General features: G+C 54.3%; 2 protein-coding genes and 1 long non-coding RNA gene across 16 annotated transcripts; 2 read left to right on the top strand and 1 right to left on the bottom strand.

The window, feature by feature from the left end:
• The first annotated feature begins 44 nt into the window (after window positions 1-44).
• On the top strand, window positions 45-8,525 carry TTC31 (tetratricopeptide repeat domain 31). 14 transcript variants are annotated; one of them, XM_021087336.2, is made up of 13 exons: window positions 45-110; window positions 271-359; window positions 3,289-3,391; window positions 3,512-3,720; window positions 3,882-3,965; window positions 4,940-5,014; window positions 5,379-5,459; window positions 5,567-5,758; window positions 6,091-6,142; window positions 6,226-6,316; window positions 6,417-6,558; window positions 6,776-6,877; window positions 7,061-8,525. In XM_021087336.2, exons 1-13 carry the CDS (start codon window positions 71-73, stop codon window positions 7,355-7,357), a joined length of 1,557 nt encoding a protein of 518 aa, XP_020942995.1. In that variant the 5' UTR covers window positions 45-70; the 3' UTR covers window positions 7,358-8,525. The 14 variants fall into 14 exon arrangements, with proteins under 14 accessions (XP_020942995.1, XP_013851476.1, XP_084875006.1 ...); XM_013996022.3 differs by having other exon boundaries at window positions 7,058-8,525; XM_085018880.1 differs by lacking the exon at window positions 3,289-3,391.
• A 3,285-nt stretch (window positions 8,526-11,810) lies between these two features.
• Window positions 11,811-16,904, top strand: LOC146404723 (uncharacterized). The gene is made up of 2 exons (XR_014841624.1): window positions 11,811-12,343; window positions 14,692-16,904. It is a non-coding gene; the product is annotated as an uncharacterized LOC146404723 (long non-coding RNA).
• On the bottom strand, window positions 11,874-13,577 carry LBX2 (ladybird homeobox 2). The gene is made up of 2 exons (XM_003124997.4): window positions 13,298-13,577; window positions 11,874-12,259 (listed from the first exon to the last, which is right to left on the bottom strand). Exons 1-2 carry the CDS (start codon window positions 13,500-13,502, stop codon window positions 11,874-11,876), a joined length of 591 nt encoding a protein of 196 aa, XP_003125045.1. The 5' UTR covers window positions 13,503-13,577.
• Window positions 16,905-17,521: the final 617 nt, after the last annotated feature.

The following is a 17,521-nucleotide window of genomic DNA, read 5'->3' as shown; positions in this document are numbered from 1 at the left end:
TCCTACTCCGCCCTTCGGAGGGTGTCAAATACCAGACTATCTTTCACTTTCGGGTCACTGTTGACGGGCGATGGCGCCGATTCCGAAGACTGTGGGGCTGACCAAGCTAGGTAAGCGGGTGAGACCAGATGAGAGGGGGTCCAGGAGGGCTGGGGCAGCCCTAGTTGGATCTATTTTCAGTTACGATTTTGTGCTTCACGCGGTAGGCAAAGGGCTTGGGCCCACCTACCCGGAGGCCCCCTAACGCGCCGCCGCCTTCCTTTCCTATAGACTGTCCTCTGCGGCCTGGCTGTCCGCTAGGGGTCGCTGATGTCCCCAAACTCTGCAAAGAATTCGGTCCTGAAGACTACGGCGACGAGGTAAAAAGGATTCCTAGCTCCCCACCGCCGCCACCACCACCACCCAGCCCTAATCATCACGATCACGCCTCTATTCTACCTTCCGAGCTGAGCCCCACCCCGGCGCCCCGAAGGGCTACTAGCCCCGGGACTTTGGAGAGGCGTAACGGTGGGAACAAGGTCAAGCAGCAGTATGCAAGAGGAGGGGCGGGGAACCAGGGGCGACTCAGCGTTGATAAATGCTTAAAATGGGCAGGGTCGGGCAGAAGAGGGTCTGTAAGTTGAGTGGGAGTGGGTAGTAATTACTTGGGGAAAGATATTAAGAACAGAGGGGGCAGTGTGAGCAAAGAGACTAAGGCAAGGAAAAGGTAAGAGAACTTCACTGAAGTTTGACTTTAGTTATGGCTTTGGTTGGAACCCTAAGAGATGAGGTGAGAAAGAAGGCAGCATTTGGCTTGTCTGGTACTCTGGTTTGGATGTCCTCAAGCAGGGGCTGGATTCTTGAGGGAGGGACAGGATCAGATTTGGGAGCGCTGAGAAGCTATACTTCCTTCTGCTTCCTGGTTGTTTCTGAAACCAAACTCAGCAAGCCCAGAAGGTAATTCATCATCTTTGCACATTAGTTGCTTTCCCTCTCATCTTAATCTTGGTTAATAACACAAACTTCCATCCAGTTGCTTAATCCTGAAATCTGAAAATCATTCTTCCATTACCTTACCAGTGAAGTCAGTCACTAAAATCTACTTCTGAAATCTATTGAATCAAACCCATTATGTTCATTTCTCCTTCTGCTGCTACTGCCTCAGTTCAGTAACTCACTTTTTCTGGCCTGAACAGTTCTAAACGGCCTGCTAACTAAATATTTCATGCCTAGACTCATCTCTTTCCCCGGTACTGTTTCATTGGAGCATTTTACTCCTTAGATCAGATCCACTTCTCTCACTAACAGGGCAAAGTCCAAACTCACTAGATCACACAGGTACACATGTTCTTCAAGCACAGCTCCTGGCTGCATCTCTGATACAACAGCTTCCTCACCCATATCTTTGCCTTTGCTCATTCAGCATACATACACGTGTTGAGCATCAGCTATGTGCTGAAAGCTGTTTTAGGCACTGGGAGGAAAACAGTAAGCCAAACAGACAAAAATCCTTCTATTCAGAGAATTAGAAGTGTCTAGTGAGGGTAACTGGTCAACAAATAAACACCACAGTATACTGATATGAGAAATGCCAAGCAAAACCAAGCAAGAGGATAGGAAGCCCTGAGAGGAATTGAGAGGTTTTTCTTTTCTTTTCTTTTTCTCTTTTTTTTTTTTTTTTTTTCTTTTTTTTGGCTGCTCCATGGCATACGGATTTCCTGGGCTAGGGATCAGATCTGAGCCACAGTTGCAGCCTAAGCCGCAGCTTCGGCAAGCTGGGTCCTTAACCCACTGTGCTGGGCCTGGGATCAAACCTGCATCCCAGTGCTTCCAAGATGCTGCTGATTCCATTGCGTCACGGCAGGAACTCCCAAGAGGTTTTGCTTTTTAAAGGGAGTGGCCAGAGAAGGCCTTCTTCAGAAGGTTTAGGCAGAGATCTGAAGACGATGAAGGAATGAGCCATTTAGTGGGGAAAGAGCATTCCAGGCAGAGGAAGTAACAAGTACCAAAACCCTGAAAAGGGCGCACACTTGGTGCACTGCAGGAACTTCAAAGGAGACCACTGCAGCTGGAGGAGATGAAGGGATTGGGTGGCCAGATCATGTGTGGCCAGGCAGTGAATTAAGAGATTATGTAATTCAATAAAAATTCAAAAGATGGAACAGAGAGAGAGAATAGCATTAGTCTGTGTTTTAGGGAGTGGTCGAAGGTCAAGGCAGTCTTTTTTTTGTTTGGTTTTTAAAGGTGGTTTACACTAACTAAGGACACGATCCTCATCAGAACCACAGAATGTATGCGCCAAGCTTGAAAGAGTCTCGCCTCATTTTGTGAATGAGGAAGCTGAGGCCCAGAGAGGTTAAATGATTTATCCAAAATCAAATGGCCGGGCAATGGCAGAACCAGAACTGAGGTTCATACAGCTCTGTTCTAGCACGTTGTTCTCTCTGGGTCTATGCTACCTGGCTAATTAAGAGAGCAGTAGAAAGCAATGGATAATAAGGTTTGAAATTGTATCTCACAGGCTGTGTTCATGCAGCCTGGTTGAGTGAGGGCAGAGCAAATTGGGGATGAAAGGGTCTGGGAAGGCTTTGAGGGGAGATGGCATTTGAACTCGATCTTGAAGGTCAGGCAAGACAGGGTGAGAAAGAAGCTCAGAGCCAGCAGAACGGCTGGGGGAGGACCCCAAGGCTGGAAGGAACCTGGTGGCAGAGAAAGGATGGCCGCTAAGGAGGACAGGATTGCAAGGGAAGCCGGGAGAGGTCAGCCAGGGAACTTTTTGGAAGGCTCCGAATCCCAGGCTAGACTCAGTCCCGCCTGCGGCTCTGGCAGTGGGGAACTACTGGAAAATTTTGAGTAAGGTAACATTGCTGAGAGCTTGGTTTTGAGGAGAAACAGATGAAGTGCAAGGGAGAGGGCAGCCAGGAACTGTAGCACTCTTTTAGGTGTGAGGCAGCCCCAGGGTGGATTCTGTGGGGAGGGTTCATATTCAAGGGTATGGCGGGGGGCACAGCTGGAAGAGCAGGTAAGAGGGCTCCATTGCAGGGGCGTCAGTGTGGCAGGATGGTGGAGAAGGCTGGGCTGATGAGCACCCTCAGCCCTTGGGAAGGCAAGAGAGTTAGGAAAGGGAGGTGAGACGCCATGACAGCTGGGAGCAGTGTGTTTTGCAGGGCTGAGCAGGGAGAGGGTACGGTTCTCCAGGCTGGGCGGCTGGTTTGTGGTTGCCGTGGTGGAGAGGTCAACCCAGCCAAGCCCCTTGCTCTCTCCCAGAGCTCCCCACAACACCAGCCTCCCCTCCCCTCCCCCTCCCAGGACGTAGTGGATTTTCTTCGACGGCTTGTGGAGAATGATCCCCAGGGCCTGCACCGGATCCATGTGGATGGGAGCAGCGGGCGGCTGCAGCTGTGGCACCATGGTGGGGAGTGCAGGGGCCGGGCCCAGGGATCGAGGCTGGTACCCTGGGGAGGGCTGGCCCTCAGAGGCTCCTCTCCCTCATATACTCCTTTCTTGCCCTTCTCTTTCTCCCTCCTGACAGATCGCTTCCTGGACCCCCTCTGTAATGAGGAGCAAACAACGGAACAGAATGACAAGGACAAGGAAGCTGAGAGACTGGGTACCTACTGTGGTCTCCGAAAGTCCTTCCTATACCCTCCACGAGCGTCTAAGCCCTGCCCTCAAAGCCCTCCTGCTCCAGACAACCTGCTGCAGGTGGCCATGCCTCAGAGGCTCCTGCTGACTGAAGAGGTGAGACTGGCAGCAAGGGGCTTCTTCCGCCCAAGAGTTCTCCCAAACCCCAGGTTCCCATGGCCACATTCTCCCCTAATCTGGACTTTTCAAGATCCTTTCATACTGCCTGCCTCCCTTTCGCACTCTCTCATTCTCTCTCTCTGCCCTTCCTCCTTCAGGAAGCCAACCGCCTGGCTGAAGAGCTGGTGGCTGAGGAGGAGCGCATGAAACAGAAAGCAGAGAAGAAACGACTCAAGAAGAAGGTAACTGGAGGGCAGGAGGAGTGGGAACCCAGAGGGATTTGGGGGCTCGAAGGAGGGAAGCTTTGTGAACAGGAGAGAACTCAAGATGGCCAGCTGGGGTGGTGGGGAGGGGGGGTGGCGGGCATGGGGCTTGGGGACTGGAGGGTTTCTGGGAGGCCCATTTAGTGTAGTGGTTCTGGAGCCACACGATGCTGCCTGGACTGGTTGGAATCTACCTCCTGACTGTGTGCCCTCTGCCTAGAGACTCTCTTGTCCTCTTGTCTGCTGTAAAGTGAGGACAACAACAAAACCCATCTCATAGTGTTACAAAGATTAAATGAGATAGTGTCTATGAAGCTCTTAGCCTGGTGCTATGGCATATAATATATATTGTACATATGAAGATTTTTTTTTTTTTTTTTTTTTTTTTTGCTTTTTAGGGCTGCACCCGTGACATATGGAGGTTCCCAGGCTAGGGGTCAAATGGGAGCTACAGCCTACGCCACAGCCACAGCAACTCCAGATCCAAACCACATTGTGATCTACACCACAGCTCAGGGCAATGCCGGATCCCTAACCCACTGAGCAAGGCCAGGGATTGAATCCACAACCTCATGATGCCTAGTCGGATTCATTTCCACTGTGCCACACGGGAACTCCTACCTATGAAGAATTGGTCTCAAGATACAAATTCTGGGAGTTCCCATTGTGGCTCGGGCGGTTAAGAACCCAACTAGTATCCAAGAGGATGTGGGTTCCCTCCCTAGCCTTGCTCAGTGGATTAAGGATCCAGGGTTGCTGTGAACTGTGGTGTAGGTCACAGACAAGGCTGTGGCTGTGGTGTGGCTGGCAGCTGCAACTCTAATTCGATCCCAAGCCTGGGAATTTCCATATGCTGCAGGTGCAGCTCTTAAAAAAGGAAAAAGATACAAATTGTATGTGTGTATGTTTAAGTATAGTGCTCAAAGTACATCCTCTTCTTGTCATTGTTACAGCGTCAAAAGGATCGGAAGCGAAGGGAGCGGTTGGAGCAGCACAGCGGGGAGCCCAACGCCAGTGTCTGCACACAGGTACTAAAAGCACCAAGTGGGAGTTCCTGTCGTGGCTCAGTGGTTAACGAATCCATAGGAACCATGAGGTTGAGGGTTTGATCCCTGGCCTTGCTCAGTGGGTTAAGGATCTGGCATTGCCATGAGCTGTGGTGTAGGTTGCAGACGTGGCTCAGATCCCATGTTGCTGTGGTTCTGGCATAGGCTGGTGGCTCCGAGTCAACCCCTAGCCTGGGAACCTACATATGCCGCGGGAGTGGCCCTAGAAATGGCAAAAAGGCAAAAATAAAATAAAATAAAAGCACCAAGTGCCAGGAGGTGGGAGCTGGAAAAGCAGGCGGCTCGAGGCGACTTTCAACTCTGTACCTGTTCACCTTCCCTCCAGGCCGAGATCAGCCCAACTGGGGATGGGAGTCCCCCATCCAGCTCCGGGAACCCATCTCAGGGACAGTGCGATGAGGAAGAGGTGAGAGCCCCCTTCCTTCCCTTCATGATCTCTGCCCACCCTCTACTCCCACGTCTCTAGGACATACCTCATCCTTGCGCCTCCCGAACTTTCCTTTCTGCTCACAGGACTCACTGGATCTATCTAGCACCTTTGTGTCTCTGGCTCTGCGCAAAGTTGGGGATTGGCCCCCCAGTGCCCTCAGAGAAAAGGGACTAAGCCAGGATCCCCAAGGCAGGAGCCAGGCTCCCCAGGAGAAGAGCCAGGAGGAAGAAAGCACTCCAGAAGAAGAGAGCCCCAGACAGAGTCCTAAGGCCGAGGTGAGCACCTGGGCAGAGGAACCTCAGCTAGAAGGAGGGGAAGGCGTGCCAGAGAGCTCTGGGGAGTCCCACAATCTAAGGGTCAAGGGCGATGACCACTAGAAGGACTTCTCTGGCCCTCAGATTAAGAGACCTGGGATCAAGCTCCATCACTGTTACCCTGGCCCTGGGGAGTTTCCTCTGTAGGAAGGTAGGGCTGATGCCATCCTGCAGACTGTCACAAGAATGGCATGTTGCCTGGTGCTGATTGCAATGTTAACTATTGGAACAGAGGAGAAGGATCTGGGGAGGCTGAGGCCTTAGTCCTGCTTGACTGTGCTTCCTATTCCTAGGCATCTCCAGGACTGCTGGCGGCTGCCTTACAACGGAGCCAGGAGCTGGCAGGTGAGGTTCTTTCTCTCTCCCGCCTCACCCAACCCTCCCTGGGATGGCTGCATCCGAACCATCCCACCTTCTTTCCTCCCCAGAGTTGGGTACCAGCCTTGCCGAAAATGGTTTCTACCACAAGGCTGTGGTCCTCTTCACTCAGGCCTTGAAGCTCAACCCCCGGGACCACCGGTAGGTGGGGTGGGGTGGGGAAGGGTGGCTACCTCACCAGGATGTCAGGGGTAGGCAGGGTGCTGAGGACCTGGACTTTTGGCCACTTTGTCTTTCTCAGGTTATTTGGAAATCGCTCATTCTGCCATGAACGGCTGGGTCAGCCAGTGTGTGCCCTGGCTGATGCCCAGGTAGCCCTCACTTTGCGGCCCGGCTGGCCCCGGGGCCTCTTCCGCCTGGGCAAGGCCTTGATGGGACTGCAGGTACTGGGTCTGAGGCTGGAAGCGGAAGAGGAATTCGGCTGGGATGGAGGGGGGATCGGGTCTACAGTGGCTTTTTTAGTTGCGCTCCCACCACCACAGTGTCACAATGTTAGTTGTACCAGTGGATGGAGCCACTCTGGGAAAGGGGGCCGTTTGAAGTTCCTTGACCCCCGCTGACCCCTAAACTTTCCTCTTTCTAACTCCTCTGGGACCAAAGCGTTTCGAAGAGGCAGCTGCTGTGTTCCAGGAGACTCTGAGAGGCGGGTCCCAGCCTGACGCAGCCCGGGAGCTCCACTCCTGCCTCGTGCAGCTGGCTCTGGTAAGGGGACCAGGCCCCCCTCTCATGCCGAGGGGGCAGCAGGGAGAACTGGCTGGGGTCACAGCACCAAGCGGTGCCACTTTCTGCCTCAGGTGGGGAAGGGGGTGGAAACGCATGGGATGAGGGGCCTGGGCGGCGCTGCTGGAAGGCCTCTCAGGTGCCCTCCCTCTCCTTGCTCAGCAGGACCAGCGAGGAGGGATCCCTGGGCCGCCTCCATCGACTAGGTTCCCCCATCCATTTCCCCACGCTGAGCTGGGGCCTTCAGGCCTCCTCTCCCCCCGTGGCCCTGGAAGCCCTGCCCAAACTGTCCCTGGCCTCCTGTCTCCACCCTTGCGTTATCCACCACATCACCTGAACCCTGCCAGCTGGCCCCTCCCCCAGACTCAGAGCAGAAGACCCTGCCCTCCCCATCTCCAGGACTCCTCAAGGGGCCAGGGCATCCTGGGACCTGGGCCCCAACGTCTACCTCACACCAGATGAACAGGAACCTCTCCCTACTAAGGCAAAGCCATGTGTATATCCCTCGGGGATGAAAGACGCTGTGCGGGGGGGCGGCTCACTGCACACTGAGACCTATACTCTCAAACCACGGCTAGGAGCATCCCTGGCAGGCATGCCTCTTGCCACAGAGACCTTCTGATGAGGGACAGGAGACCCACATCCACTGAAATAGCCTTTCTTATGGTTCTTAAGCAGGTGGCTTCTGCTGGAAGCAGGAGGGAGAAATAAAATCCCCCAAGGCTCCAGAAGGGATCTGTACAAACGTTTAGGTTTTCAGACTTTTAACAGACCCGGCAGTAGGGGCATTTGAGGCTTGTTCTGCTTCTTGGCCCTGGGGAACTCACTCCCCAGCCAGAGCTCCATGCTCAGGAACGGGGTCCCTGCGATGAACAAAGCCCAGGTCTCTTCAGCTTGGCAGATGCTCGCTTCTCCCTAATCCCAGTTCTTGCCCCATCTTCTGTAGCCTCGGCTCATGCCCTGTTTCCTGTTCACACTTCTGTGCATATCCTGCACTCTCCTTTGCCCAGTGGGTCTGACGCTCACCTCCTCCCACTGCTAGAAGATTCACCAAGGGCTGGCACTTGGGAGGTCCCTTCTGACTTCCTGTATAAGAATCCTGATCCCCTCTGGTTTCTCCTCTAAGATCCTGACAGCTGCCCTGGCTGGTTCCTCCCTAGCTCTCCCTGGCACTCTCAGCTTATTTAACATGGATCTGTAGGGGACTTTGAGGCCTCCCAGCATGCCTTTCCAAGAAGAACCACTCATCCGGTTAAATGAGTCTTGCTGCCTTATGGGTCTTACTCAATACCACATGCACCTAGACACAGGAGGTGCTGAAACACCTCCCCTTTTTTTTAAGGCTTTCCCAAATTCTTTTTATTGTTTATGGCTGCAGGCCCCTTAAACACTGTGTAACAGAATGAAGCCTGCCATTGCTAGTTGGGTCACCTTGGGTGGGTTTCTCAGCACCTGAGCTCCAGATCCCTCATCTGTAAAATGTGGGCATCCCTCCTTCACAGGGCTGTTGTGAGAACTGAAAGTGTGAGAAAGGCAATCAGGTGCCCCTCCCTCTCCTCTCTCAGCAGGACCCCCCAGGAGGAAGAGCCTGGTACACAGTGGGTGTTAAATAAACCAATCTTTATCTGCAGTTGTCCTACATGTTCATGATTCCAACACTGGGAAGAGAGGAGTATGAGTGAATGACTGCTTCATTCACCAAATACAGAATTCATGGGGCTGCGGTTCTCAAAGCATGGTCCCTGCCTGGGCCAGTGGCATCAGTGTCACCTGGGAACTTTTTACAAATGCAAATTCTCAGGCTCACCATAGATCTTCTACATCAGAAACTGAAAGAGTGGGGCCCCAAAATTTGTGTTTCAGTCAACCCTCCAGGTGATCCTGAGACACCCTGATGTTTGAGAAGCTCTGCTCTAGGAACTAGCAGAGGAGACATCCATCCAGGGGGCCCTTCTGGGGGGATAGGTTTGAGTTTTATTTATCCAAGCCTTGATTACAAGAGGTGGAAGCATGGGGCTGGAACCTAGGACACCTCAGGTAGAGGAGGGTTACAGCTCAGAGCCAGCTAACTTGACTGGACCCTACCTTCAAAACTCGAATTATTTGCCCCGGGAGTTCTTTGTTCATGTTCTTTGTGGGGTGGGGCTCAGGAGAGGCTTTGTGTTTGTGGGGTGATTTATCACAGTGTCTCTGAAAGGCCTGCCCATGTGTTTTCGTTCTGGGCTGGGGCTAGGGAGGTGTGGCTTATCCACTCTGAGGACTCTAGTAGGGCTCCTAACCCCTCAAAGAAGGGCCACCCACCACGACTATGTGGCATCTTTGTTTTCAGGCTGAACTGACTCCTTGTTTATCTAGTGTCTCAAAGAAATGTCCCCTCCCTGGTACCTCTTGGCCTGTCCTGGACTTGAATCTTCCCCACGTGCCACAAGACTCCTGACATCTTGCCTCCACTTTGTCCCACACTCATACTGCTAACTGGTAGAGTTTTCACCCAGCAGCCTGCGTTCAAAGTCCCCAGGGCTGGAAAGCAGTGACCAACCATCCTGGTTTTCCTGGGGCTGAGGGATTTCTTAGGGCGTGGAGCTTTCGGTGCTAAAACTGGGAAAGTCCTGGGCAAACGGGAAGGAGTTGGTCATTCCAAACTAAAGGTTCTAGAGGCCTTTAGAAGGGGATGAAGGGAATGCAGAAGGGGCCTTGAACAGGCACCAGGGGAGGGTGTGTGTGTGTGTGTGTGTGTGTGTGTGTGTGTTGTATGTGTATTGAAAGGGCAACTTGGGTGCAAAGAATACTTTTGTACATCATGGGAGACAGGTTCTTAGCTCTACTCTAGCAGTCATTGTCTATTTCTGTCAATGATACCATTTTCCTTCCAGTTGCCCAGGGTTGCAAGGTTTGAGTTTTGTTTAACTGACTCTTCCTATCTTTGGTCACTTGGAGGAATGACACTGATTCCTGTGTCTTAACCACCTCCCTCCCTGCTTCAAGTCTGGCCCTGAATTCTCTCTGCTCTTAGCTTTCGCAGTGGCCTGAGCCACGCCCCTTCCTCAGGTCTGTGCTGGTCACCCTGCACATGCAGCCAGATCAGCCTGCCCTAAACATCGCTTGCATACCTCTCCTCGCTAAAACTTCCAAGGACCATGCACTATCCTCGGTATAATGCCTACGTTCCTACCTCTGGCCCTTCCCCCTCCCTCTCTGTGAACCCTTCTTTCTGTTGGACCCAGTTACAGTAACAGCAACAGAACCTATAGTGGCCAAAGCATGAGCTCTGGAGTCAGACATGCAAGTAGGTTAGTCCCAGCCCCACCACTTACAAGCTTCATGACATGATCAAGTTTCTTAGGATTGTGGTCTTCTGTGATTCAGTCCCCTTATCCTTAAAATGAAATTAAGGAGTTTCTGTCATGGCTCAGTGGAAACGAATCGACTAGGCACCTGAGCTTGGGAAGGGCTGAGGAGGGAGGAAGGGCTGAGGAGGGAGGAAGGAAGGGAGGGGAAACAGGAAGATCAAGCCTAAGCATGGTGTCCTGAAGGTGAGCCGGGATGGCCAGGCATGGGGGTGTGTGGGGGGGAGACCTGCAGCTGCAGGAGTGTTCCTCTTCCCTCCCTGCCACGCACCTCACACAAGGAGGATAATTAACCACCAGCACCAGAAATTAGTCCCAGGAGTTCCCATCTTGGCGCAGTGGAAATGAATCTGACTAGGAACCATGAGGTTGCAGGTTTGATCCCTGGCCTCACTCAGAGGGTTAAGGATCCGGCATTTCCATGAGCTGTGGTGTAGGTCACACATTCGGTTCGGATCTGGTGTTGCTGTGGCTGTGGCGTAGACTAGCGGCTACAGCTCAATTCAACCCCTAGCCTGGGAAGCTCCATATGCTGCGGGGAGCAGCCCTAGAAAAGACAGAAGACAGGAAGAAAGGAAGGAAGGAAGGAAGGTAGGAAGGAAGGAAGGAAGGAAAAAAGAAAGAAAGGAAAAGAAAGAAAGAGAAAGAAAAGGAAAGAAAGAAAGAAAGAAAAGGAGAGAAAGAAAGAAAGAAAAGGAAAGAAAGAGAGAGAGAAAGAAAGAAAGGGAGGAAAGAAGGAAGGAAGGAAGAAATTTATCCCAGAAATGTCTGCAGGAGGCGGTGGGCTGCACTCTCTCTACCCTGCAAACAGCACTCTCGAAGCTCTGCCCCAGTGGACAAGCCAGGCTTTCCCACCCTCCTGCCACCACCTCCATCCTGGTGGGAACATTCTCTGTCCCAGCATGGAGTGGGGTGGAGGTCCCAGAAGCAGGGGTCCCACCCCTCTCCCAGCACTCATCACTTTGCCTGTGTCTCAGGGTAGGATTCCTTCCATGAGGGCAAGGAGAATGGTCAGGACCCAATTAACAAATGACCCCAGGGTGGGGAAAAAGAAAAGCAGGACGTTGTCACTCTGGGGCCAGTCAGTTAGTTAGGCACAAGGTCTCCCAGGCAGCAGCTGATCAAAGGCGGGGTGGGGGTGAAGAGTCCTGGAAAGAAGGTGGCCAGGAAAGCAGGGGTTGGCACCCGCAGCTATGGAAGTCCCATGTCCTTCCCCCTCACCCCGGAGTCTCCGGAGAAAAAAGCTGACAAGCACCAGCTTTGAAGGCTGGCTGGATGCCTGGGTCCAAACCCTGACCTAGAGGTTCCTCTTTGTATAATGGGCCTAATTATATCACCTACCTTATAGGGTTGCTATGAGAGTTAAAGGAAATACCGCATTTAAAGCGCTCGACATAGTGCTAAACACAGAATCTTCACAATAATCAGCAGATTTTGCTCTTACTGCTTTGGGTTAGGATTGAGGCGTGCTGAGGCAGAGTCTTGACTTTATTCTCAATAACTGGAAAAGGTGGGTGTCTGGACTGTGAGCCGGAAGGGGACCAGTTAGATACCCTCCCTCCACCCAGGAGCCGGACAGGACGCGGAGGCGAGGAGTCCCGCGCCCCAGAGCGCTGGCGGCGGCTTTGCCTTCAGTCGTCCACCTGTATCTCCTCGTCTGACAGATGGGGCCCAGCGTCCGGCCGGGCGAGGCCAGGGCCGAGGCCTGGAGCGCCCTCCGGCAGCGCGAGGCGGCACTGGATTTCGGGGGACAGCGCGCGCAGCGAGGCCACGTCGGCGCGCATCTCCTCCACGTCGCGCTTGAGCTTGGCGCGCCGGTTCTGGAACCACGTGACGACCTGCGCGTTGGCCAAGCCCAGCCTCGCCGCCAACCCGTCGCGCTCGGACGGCGCCAGGTACTTCTGGAAGACGAAGCGCCGCTCCAGCTCCAGCACCTGCTGCGCGGTGAACGCCGTGCGTGACTTTCGCCGTCTGCGGCCGGCCGGGCCTGGGCCCAGCGCTCCCGGGGCCGCGCGGCCTGCGGGATAGGGCGGGGGTCAATCTCTAGCCTGCGAGAATCAGGCTTCGGTCCGGAAGGAAAAGCGGGGATCGAGCCAGCCAGGTGTGTGTGCTGGGAGGCGGGGAGGAGTTGGTGCGGAGAGAGAAGGCAGACGCGAGCCAGAACCCTGGTTCCCTGCCCAAAATTTGCGAGTGGCCGGGGGTGTATTTCAGCCCGGGGGGCGGGGGTGGGGGGAAATGGAACCGACCTCTAGGGTATGGGAGGCAGCAGGCTGAAGGCACCTTGCGGGGACAGGAAAGGGGAGGTGGGCAGGACAAGCCAGAGGAGACGTGGTGCACGGTCAGGCGTCTAGGGCCGGGCCTTTGAGGCCTTCCGGAGCCCCTGGCAGAGCGGGCTTGCGGGTCCGGCACCAGAGGCAGGGGGCAGACCATGATCAGAGTAGGGGTAGTCAATGCGCACGGTGAGTCTAACAGGACCGGACCGAGCCCTTCTTTAGACTCGTGGGTGGTGTCGGACACTCTCAGCTTATTCTTTTTTTGGTGATACGGGCCCCCCCTCCTCGACCCCAAAAGGATGAAAGTGGGGGTACAAAGGGCGAGGAAAGGTGGAGTCCGGAGTCCCGCGGCCTTTGCGGCTTCGGGGACCCTCTGCTCCCTGCGCCCTCTAGAGAAGAGAGCGATTTGGAGCGGAGCTTAGGTACCCGGAGAGGCCTGAACATCGTCTCCCAGCACTTTGTGCGCCGCCGTTGCCCTAGCTCACTCATTTACAGGCTCTGGCCCAGGCCTTTTGTCTCCTCTCTGGCCTTTCTCTGCTGCGACTGCCCCGCCTACAGCGGACCGCGACCCACGCACAGGTCGCTCAGTTCTCGACCGACCGGCGGCCTCTGAGAGCGGCCGCGGAGCCTGGGAACTAACGGAGGGGAGGGGAGGAAGAGGCCAGCCCTGGCACGTGGGCTGAGGGCACGGTTAGGGTAGTGGCCGAGTCGAGACCGGTAACCTGGAGGAGAGAAGTAGGGAGACGGCCAGGTCACAGTGCGCGACCTCGCCGGCGCTGTACCTTCAGAGGGCTGCGGCGCGTGCCCGTCAAGTCCGCGGAAAGTTTTACTAGTCAGCTCCTCCAGCGCGCACAGCGGCGACCTGGGACCTGGGCTCGACTCTGGAAGCTGCGACGCAGAGGGTCCTCGGGGAACCAGGCGCGAGCCTAGGATGTCTGCGATGCTGAAGGGTGTCCGGGGTGTCCCGGGCTCGGATCCCGAGCTCATGGCCAGCGGGGCTGTGGCGGTGCCGCCGCTGGCCGCCCTCGGCTCCGCAGCTGCCTGGGCCCTAGCTCGGCTCCCGATCTGGGCCCCCCGCCTCGGACCCGCCCCCCGCGCTGGGCCAGACCCTCGTGTGCCCCTCCTCCTGCGCCCCCACCTCCCAACTCCGGGCCGCGGTGGGTCTGGAGTTGGTAGATGTCCCGACAGCGGTATTTCTAGAGGGCGGGGAGATGCGGAGAGAAACCCGAGGAACAACCCACCAAGCCGGGCCGCCGGGCTGCTCTGCGCTGCCGAGCGTGGTCCGGTGTACACTCGGACCTTTCCTGGGCGGCCCCCAGATTCTGTGTACCACAGACTCCCCGCCTAGCCGCAGCTCTGGCTCATAAACTTGTCGGCAATAAAATTGCTCTCCCTGGCCCCAACTGCTGGGAATTTGCAAAATTCCGAGGAGGGAGACAGAGAGCTGACAGAGCTAGGATCCCCAGTCTCACCTAGTAGGGACCTCTGTCTCCCGACCTGGCCCCCTCGTCCCGCCCCACCCCTGCGGAACGCTCTTAAAGAGGTCCAGCGGCTGGAAGTTATTAGCGCGGCTCTGGGGGCTGGGGGACTTGGAAGGACCTGGCCGGGCGGGCGGAGCGACTGCAACCGGGAAAGGTGGGGATGCCATGGGGAAGCCAGCGCAGGTGAGTGGACTCTGCCGGCTCTCTGGCTGAATCCAGGGCTGTCCTGCCTTGGCTCAGAGGCCCTGGCAAGTCCAAACACGTGGAGAAGGGGTCAGAGACCCGATTCTCAGGAGGGAGGACACAACAAACCCAAGCTAGTGCTACTGCCTGGAAGGGTCTTTGCCAGTGAAGACTGGCCTCCACCAAGAGCCTCCTGGTTACTCTTTTGATCTATGAGTAGTCCATCTGTCTTTGTCTTATTAAACTCCTTTGGTTGGAGTAGGGGTCCTTCAGCCTGGGGAGGCCCAGAAACCACACAGCATCAGCAGCATTGGGAGCAGCCACTGGTCACTGCCCAGGATCAGCAGGATCGCTCCCTATAGAAGTGTGACTTGAAGCGCAGACTTCATCTGCCCAACCAGATCCTGGGACGGAACCCCTACCAACTCAGGGACAAATTCTAAGGCCTGAGATATTCATTCCTATTTTATCCATGTCCTATCTTTCTCTCTTCTCTCCCACACCTATTCCAGTTCTGGGCTTACACCACAGCCCTCCTGTGTAGGAATAAGACAGCTCTGGGACAACACTGCTCACCAGTGGAGGCTCAACAAGGCAAGGGTTTTATTCACACGTCACATCCCAAATAGCAAGGAAATGTACAACTCAGCGACAGAGAAGCCCCACCACTCCTGAGGAACCCACCACTCCTAAGGTAATTCATTGCTATGGATTTCTTCTTCTTCTCCTTCTTCTTCTTTTTGAATAGTGCCATAAAGAAGTGGGCCAGTCCCTCCTGGACTGTCCATTATGTTACCTTATCTGTAGACTTCTGTACCTCCCACCATTTGTGCAGTGATCCTCTGTGTCCACCCCAGGGCAAGTGGAACCTGCAGTTGGGCTGCCCCAAACCGAGCTTGGGAGAGCCAAGGCACCTGCGTGAAAGACTCCTTGACAAAGACAGGAAGCTTGTTGTTTTCTTTTGTCTTTTTGGCCAAACCCACAGCATGTGGAAGTTCCTGGGCCAGGGATCAATCGAAAGCCACAGCGGCGACCTGAGGTGCTGAGCCACATGGGAACTCCCTGGAAGGCACTCTGATAATGGGAGTTACCTCATGTAGCCTGAGGCATTGACTCAGCTCACAGCCAACAAAAGTGGAGAAATGCAGGGCCTTCTTGGTTAAGGGCTTCTTCTCATGACACCTCCTCACCTATTGTGACACACCCAGACCCTCACATAGGACCCTCATCATGGCCTGAGCAAGAAACTCAGCCCAGTAGGCCACTATTGGTTCAGAGAGCAGATAGTGGAGAGCTGAACTGCCTCAAGACCTTGTTTTTTTGTTTTCTTTCTTTCTCTTCCTTCCTTCCTTCCTTCCTTCCTTCCTTCCTTCCTTCCTTCCTTCCTTTCTTTCTTTCTTTCTTTCTTTCTTTCTTTCTTTCTTTCTTTCTTTCTTCTTTCTTCCTTTCTCTTTTTTTTGGCCACCCAGCAGCATATGGAGTCCCTAGGCCAGGGATCAGATCCAAGTCACAGTTGTACCCTATGTCACAGCTGTGGCAGCACCAGATCCTTACCCCACTGTACTGGGCCAGGGATAGAACCTGCATAACAGTGTGCCACAGTGGGAATTCCAGGACCTTGTTAATTGGTTATTAATGGTGATGGGAGGAGGAGGAGGACTAAGACAGATCCTTCTAGCTGGAGGCCTCAGTCCTCTGAACCATCCGGGTGGTTTCACTTAATCTGCAATTAAAGTGGATCCAAGGCCTGTCACCAGACAGACACTACACCCTTAGACTCACGCATCCTCTATGTAGCTTTGATTTCATCTCTTCTGCTCTCACTTACTATTGTGTGTCAGTGTGAGGATCTCCTGAAGGGCCTTTGCTTTCCTTCCCCTCTGACTCTCCAACCTTCTCCCCCCTTGCAACTGGGCTCAGGAATGGGGTTGGACAATGGGGCTGGGCAGTCCCCAGTTGTGGGTTTGGGGAGAGGGAAGGAGAAACTAGTAAAGGGAGGAGGCCGCTGACAGCAGAGTCCAGCTAAGGTCATCTTAGCAGAGGCCAGGGACTTGTGCAGACAATTGTGGGGCCACAGGAGGGGACTTTCCCCCAGCAAAGCCCCTGGAACATGAGCTGGGGAGAAACCAGATCCTCTGAGGGGGGTAGGAGGAGGGTGAATGATTAATGAGGGAGATTAAGAGATTAAACCCAGGTTCTGGGTTGCAGGGGGTGGGGGGGGTGGCGTTCAGCTGTCTCTTAGGCTTCCTGCCACCCCACCCCACCCCCCAGCTTGGGAGAGCTGCTGCTCTCCAGTGCACCTCTTCCTGCAGTACCTCCCACCCCCATGGTCCAACCCTCTCAGAACTGGGTCCTCCCCAGAGCCATCCAAGGACTCGAGCCTATATGGCTGCCCCCCCCCCCTTCTCCAAAGGATCCTCCTCATTGTCCCTTCAGACATTGGGGGGTCCTCTGCTCCCTTTCCTGGTAAATAACCCCACATTCTGACTTTCTCGCCAGAAGACACCTCCATTCCCACTTAAGGATGCATTCTCCCACTCCACTCATCATCATCTTTCAGAATTCCCTTTCCTCATCACCTCCATGTAATTTCTCACTCTGAGACACTGCACCTCTGACCCACCTTGCAGATTCCTCTAGCCAGTCCTGCCCTAGATGTATCCCCTCTTCTTGGCATCATATCTGCTCAATAAATGACCTTTAGTCCCCTGGATTTCCCACCCCACACGTTTCTCTGAATTCTGTGAGTGTATTGGGAAGGGTGGGGTAGGGGGTGCTTAGAATAACTTTCTTGGCACGGTGGACAGCGGAGAAGTTGAGTCCCAAGAAATGTGCTTGTCCTCCTTCCCTGGCTTAGGAAAACCCATTAACCATAGTGAGAGGGAAGTGGGAGGTTTAGGGAGGAAACTCCAGGCAGAGGACCGTGGGGCGGGGAATCCTTCCATCTCGTGCATTTCTGGGATGGTTTTATCTTTCAGAAAATGTTAATGCAAAAAAAAAAAAAAGAAAGAAAGAAAGAAAGAAAAGAAAAGGAAAGAAAAAAAAGAGCGAGAAAAAGAAAAGAAAACTTTAATGCATAGAGAACCGATTCAGACATAAATTGTAGTTGCTTCACTTTTAGGGTCTCGGGTCTGTGAATTCTTTTAGACGCTTTTCGCTGGCTCACAAAAAGCTCTACGCAACCGCCCCCAACTCAGGGGTGTGCGGCTGGGGTAGGGGCGGAGGGGTGCTCAGACACTCCCCTACATCCCCACACAGGCGCACCCCTTGAGACTCACTGTTCCAGGAAGTCCCCGTTCGCTATCTCGTCGTCCCCCCTCCGCTCACCCCAAAATCCTGGGA

Source organism: Sus scrofa, chromosome 3 (assembly GCF_054392235.1).
Source record: "Sus scrofa isolate SSC_HxYL_T2T_F1_AM1 chromosome 3, Sscrofa_HxYL_maternal_Yorkshire_Landrace_v2.0, whole genome shotgun sequence".
NCBI classification, from domain to species: Eukaryota; Metazoa; Chordata; class Mammalia; order Artiodactyla; family Suidae; genus Sus; species Sus scrofa.
Note: the sequence above shows the minus strand (reverse complement) of the source record. Positions and strands in the feature narration are given on the sequence as shown.